Genomic DNA, 6,000 nt, shown 5'->3' on the forward strand with positions numbered 1-6,000 from the left:
AGTCACTCTCTAGCCTAGTACCCTGTTTCCTTTTATCACTATCTGAAATTTTCTGATTTGTTTGCTTGTTTTTATCTGTCTCTGTCAACTAGAACATAAATTCCATGAGGGCAAAGATCTAGTCTAACGTGTTCTACACCATATCTGCAGAGCCTAGGACAGTGCCAGGCACTCAACCAATATTTGTTGGATGGATGTATGTAATGGTATTCTCATACTTGGAGGTTGGTTATGTGGCTAAATAAATTTATTCATCCAAGAAAAATATGAGCTAACAAATATGCATTCACTATGTTGAGAATATGCATTCTCAATAGTTATTGAGAAACTGTTACATCCTAGGCACTAGGGAGAAGAGGCAAAATTAGAGACAGCATCCCCATGCCTAAGGAGCTCAGAGTGTTGTGGTGGCCAGTGGGAAGGAATGTGGAAAGAAGCAAGAGACGTGAAGACTTAATGGTCATGGGAAGTAAAGAAAAGAGAGAAAATGAACCCCAGGTTTTAGACTTGGGCAGATAAGGAGATGGTCATGCCATTCTGTGAGCAGAGGAACCCTAGGGAAGAAGGGGGGAAGGTCAACTGTGGAAATGTTGAGTGGTGATATCCAGCAAGAAACTGGATATCCAAGTCTGGAGCTTGGGATTGGTGAAAGGAACCATGTCCTTGATATGTATAAACCCCCAAAACTCACTTGAGAAAAAAAATTGGTAACCTGAATCGTCCTATGGCTATTAAAAAATTTTTATTTACAATTAAAAAAAAATAAAAACTTCCAACAAAGAAAACTCCACATGCAAATGGTTTCACTTGTGAATCCACCAAACATTTCAGGAAGAAATAATACAATTCTTCACAGTTGCTTCTGAAATACAGAAAAGAGGGGAACTCTTTACCAATTTATCTTACAAGGTCAGCATTATCCTAATAGCAAGACCAAAGACATTTAAAAAGAAAACAGCAAATCAATGCCCCTCATGAATATAGAGTAAAAATCCTCAAAATATTAGCAAATAAAATCCAGTAATATATAAAAAGGATAATGCATCACAACCAAGTGAGGTTTATCCCCAGAACGCAAGGCTGGTTGGTTCATCATTGAAAAATCAGTCAAAGTAATTAATAAATTAAAGAATAGCCTGACTGACCAATCAGCCAAGTTTTAGATTATATGATGAATCCAAAGACCTAAGTTTGGAAATAGCAATCAATACCAGGTTATTTGATTTAGGGTTACAAGAGAAATAGCTTAAGAAAGAGGGAAGATTTCCCCTCTGGCTAAGAAACTGAGAGTGACACTCAGGCAAGGCCCTTTGAAGGGTTCACTCGTCTTTCCTCTGCTAGCATCACTTCAAGGACTGACCCAGAGTAAAAAAGGAGTTTGGGGGTTCCCCGTCTTGAGCAGCCAGCCTTCCGGATTTCTACGACGGCCCATTCCATCCATTCCCCAGGGAAGGAAAGCCAAGGGCACTCACAATCCTGATTTTCTCAGATGCTTAGGTCCAAGAGTGCCAGAGTTGAAAGAAGTCTGGATCTTATGTAATCCAAATCCCCACAGTTTAAGGAAGAGAAACCAAGAGCCATGGAGGGTGGCTCCTCTAGGTCCCCCTACCTCATCCTCTGTTCTGAAATCCAGTGATCGTAAACTGGTCCCTGGACAGCAAGCCCATTAGACCCTATCTTCCGGGCCTGTCCTCCCCAGGCTTTTCCCTCTTTTTAAGGTGTTTTAAAGATCACTTTTATGCATAACAAGTCACCGTCAAAACCTATCTGTCCTGGGTTCTAGTTTCTCTTTTCTCACTAGTTGGTGTCTCGTGTGGAGAAAACCAGACACAGGCTTTTGCATGGAATCATCTACATCAGTGGATTGGCGGATTGACGCAGCCACCTGCTTTGAGCCTACAAGCCTCACAACCAACCAGAGAAACAGAGCCTGGGGCCCATCATCTCTATTTGATTCCTCTGTCACTCATTTGAAATCTTCAACAAATTCCTCATAAGATTATAATGAAAATGTACTGCATACTCATTATGTGCCACAGACTGTGCTATAGGGCTATGCATTCTCTCACTCAGTCCTTACAAAAACTCATTAAATAAATACTATCCTGGTCCTCATTTTGCAGATAAATAAATAGGCTCAAAGAGATTAAGCAACTTGCCTAAGATACCGTAATAGCTAGTAAGAGGAGGAGCCAAAATTTAAACCCTCCCTGGCTGACTGCGGTGCTCAAGGTTTTAGGAATGAAAATTCTCTGTGGTTTAAAATGAGACTTGTTTTCCCTTTCTTTCCTTCCATCTCTGTTTGCAGTCTCAGGAGGAAGTCTGTGATTTGCTCCATGCTGCACCCTTCCAAAACATCCTGCCTAGAGTCTACATCAAAGGTAAGAAACCACTAACAGCAGCTAAAGAGCCAACTTGCATTTGAACTTCATGCTCACTTAATCGCAACAAACCCAGATCTGCAGTCAGAAAGGGAGAAGGTTAAATAAAGCTTTGGGCAGCTCTTCAATATTCATAGAATCGCAGAATTGGAAGTGACACTCCAGGCCTTGTTCCTTGGTCCTTCTAGATCATCTCTATTGCATTCCTGTCTAGCCTTGGTTTAACTCTTTCGAATGATGGGGAACTCCCCACCCCACGAGGTAGATAATACTGTCACTGGACAGAGATACTAGAACATTTTTCCTTGTAGTGAGTTCTGATCACACTTTAGAATGAAAGAGAACAGTTCTACAGAGTCCATCTAAGTTTGGGAACACAGATATGTCACCGGTCCTCTGAGAGTTTTCCCTTCCTCAGTTCCCCCAGGGTACCCTGAGTCTCATTTTCTGCTCTGCTGCTCCTTTTTCAGAAGGGGAGCGTCTGGAGGTCCGCATGAAACGTCTGGAAGCCAAGTATGCCCCGCTCCACCTGGTCCCTCTGATAGAGCGGCTGGGGACCCCTCAGGTATGATCCTTCTATCTAGACTCTGAGAACCAAAAGGAACTTTAGAGGGAGAGCATTTTGTCCAACCCCCTCATTTTACAGGCAGGGAAACAGGCCCAGAGAGAGGGTGGGGAAGAATGTCTACAAAGCCTGTTAGTGGCAGGGTCAGGTCTGGAAGGAGATTTGCTGTTTCTCAGGCCTGAGTTCTTTCTTCTACACCCTGTATCCTCTACTGTGCCAAGAAAGAAGTATCTATTATGCTCCTGTTAGGTATCAGGAATTCTGCTAAGTCATCTTTCAGAATTAAAACTCCACACACCCTGAGAACCAGCAATTCACTTCTAATATCTTTGCTAGAAAAACACCTACAGGAACACAGATGTTTACTGTAGCATTGTTTGTTAAAGCAAAAACTAGAAACAACCAGTAGAGGGTTGACTAAATACAACATGGTAAAGTTATCTAAATGCTGACTACTTGCTACATATTAACGGAAAGGAAAGATGAGGTCTGGGTGCATCAATGTGGGCAGATCCTAAGCGCCTGGTTAGGGGAAGAAAGCATACAACAAAACCCTATCAGTGAAACTGTTCCTAAAACATGATAATACTCACGGTTCCTAATGGCGGCACCCACTGAAGAGAGATGAGAGAGACAGATGGGGTGATGATCTCCTGGGTCAGGAGACTTCAGCTTCCTCTGTAATGTTCCAATATTTTCAAAAGTGAATAAGCTAATATGTTAATTCTGTAATTAAAATTAAGTTTTACAGGGGCGCCTGGCTGGCTGAGTCAGTAGAGCATGTGACTCTTGATCTCGGGGTCATGAGTTTGAACCCCACCTTGGGTGTAGAGATTACTTAAAAATAAAATCTTGGAAAATAAAATTAATTTTTACAAACCAGTACCAGTTGCTATGAACATGGAGATGAGTGGGGCAGGACCCCTGCCTCAGAGAACTCACAGACTGGGGTAGGAGTCAGGAAAGAAGAGAAAAGAGGAGGGAGGCGGCCAAAAGCATGTGTTGTCTCCTTTCACACTGATTTGAGTAATCTGCGCATTTTAGGGAGGCTGGGGGAGGAATTCCGGAGGAAGAGAAACGGGGCACCCTGGCAAGACAAGCCAGGGTGGTCTGTCTCGTTCACCTTTGCCAACTGTGTAAGAGGTTTAGGATTCAAATCTGCGCTTGGACTTGCATTGCAGGGGTCCTCTCTGCTCTTATCACAAAAGCTGAGGCGTCTGAAGGACTCACATCCTCAGCAGGAGGCAGAAAGCAGCCTCTTCTCTCAGAAATCAGGGCAAGTATTTGGAGCACATTGCAGGACCCGATCCGCTCAGGTGTCCCGCTAATGAGCAACCCTCGCCAGACCACCTGCGTGCCACCCACCTCCTCCTGGAAACAGTGACTAAATAAATGTTCAGTGGCATTTGGGTTCTTTGAGTCACCACAGGGAGAATTCAGACCCTGCGGAGTGCACACATTTTCTTTTTTGGCCTTCAGAGGCTGAACAGAGGAGTCCTCGAAAGATTTCCTTTTAGGGAGAAATCCCCCAAGCCAGCGACATAGAAATGTGTCTGCTCCGCTGTTGGTGTCATCCTACAAGAATCTGGCCTCTCGCACCCAGGGTTTGGCATGTGTTTCCACTTAGGAGACTGTGAATTCCTTCCCTGTTCTGGTGAACACGATGTCCCTGGGACTGATAGAAATCTGAATTTGTCAAATGCCGAGTCTTTAACAAAGAAAAGCCTAGACATTCTGCTGGAGAGGAAGTGCCAGTTTTCTACTCACCCCGCCCTCAAGGGATAGTCCAAAACTTAGTCGTCCCATAGACCAAAGAAAAGTTAAGGTAATATTCCCTTCCAAGCTAGCTGGGGTGCAGGGGACTCACATAATATCTCAGTCCGTGACGGGGAGATTCTGCCACATATTTAAAGTCAAGAGGTTTTAATGATATTGCTCTGTTTGCATTTATTTCTGGGACATACTCAGGTGCTATCATGGAAGGCACACTCTGGCAGGAGGTCAGAAGACAGGGGTCCTCGTCCCAGCTTCACACTTGAACTGATGCACAATCTGGTGCTAGACACTTAATATCTCAGTCTTTGTCTCCCCACCTGTGAAATGGGCTAATAGCTACTTTGCTGCCTTCATTGAACTGCCTTTCATGAATATTATGATGAACAAAAATGAGTAAAAGACTTCCAAAAACCATAAAGGATTTTATAAAGGTTTATCGAGATATCATTCTCCTCCAGAAGGTACTAAATGTAATCAAAGTATTCCGTGCAGAAATTTATTTCCACATTTATTTTCACAGAGGCTTTTTCCATTCCCTTGTTAACTCAGAAAAGAATGGCAGAAAGAGAGAAAAATCCCCCACTGAGTAGAACAGAAAAGAAATGGATGAAATTTATGTGAAACACACACAGTATATATGTATATAACACCAAGTCACAAAGTGGGGGCCTTTGCTGCAAATAGTTCGATGCACTTTTTCAAAGCAAGAAGGCAAGTATAGATCTACCCAAAGGAAAAAGGACATGGAAGAAAACTCATACCCTAAAAGGTTTAAATGCTAACAAAAAACAGCAAAAGTTTTCGGCCTTATCAGTAATCACTGAAATGGAAATTAAAAGAAGGGGTACAACTTTTCATCCCTCAAGTTGGCAGAGCACTTTTCTTACTGCTAAGAGAGAGCTGGTGAAGATCTAAGGAGGGGAAGGTGTAGAGTGGTTCAGGTTCCCTTCAGACTAGTTTGCTACTATGTTGCAAAAGCCTTTTAAAATATGTATCCACTGCAACTGCAGAGTCCTACTTCTAGGATTTTATCCTAAGCAAAGAATCAGAGAGAAGCTTAAAAAGTGTTGCGTATGAGGACAGTTGCTTAAGAATTGCCGGTGATACTCTGGAAAACAGTATGGAGGTTCCTCAAAAAGTTGAAAATAGAGCTACTATATGATCCAGCAATTGCACTACTGGGTATTTACCCCAAAGATACAAAAGTAGGGATCCGAAAGGGTACGTGCACCCTGGTGTTTATAGCAGCAATGTCCACAATAGCCAAACTGTGGAAAG

At 42.9% G+C, this 6,000-nt stretch overlaps 1 protein-coding gene across 3 annotated transcripts in view; it reads left to right on the forward strand.

Annotated features, from left to right (window-relative positions):
• The window catches only part of CYFIP2 (cytoplasmic FMR1 interacting protein 2), a 127,803-nt gene that overhangs the window by 111,204 nt on the left and 10,599 nt on the right, over positions 1-6,000 (forward strand). For all 3 annotated transcript variants that reach the window (XM_081826247.1, XM_081826249.1, XM_081826248.1), the window contains 2 exons: positions 2,309-2,381; positions 2,852-2,946. In XM_081826247.1, coding sequence (XP_081682373.1) covers positions 2,309-2,381; positions 2,852-2,946 — 168 coding nt within the window. The remainder of the gene's footprint in view (positions 1-2,308; positions 2,382-2,851; positions 2,947-6,000) is intronic.

This window comes from Leptonychotes weddellii, chromosome 7 (genome assembly GCF_054177405.1).
Source record: "Leptonychotes weddellii isolate Sample4059 chromosome 7, ASM5417740v2, whole genome shotgun sequence".
NCBI classification, from domain to species: Eukaryota; Metazoa; Chordata; class Mammalia; order Carnivora; family Phocidae; genus Leptonychotes; species Leptonychotes weddellii.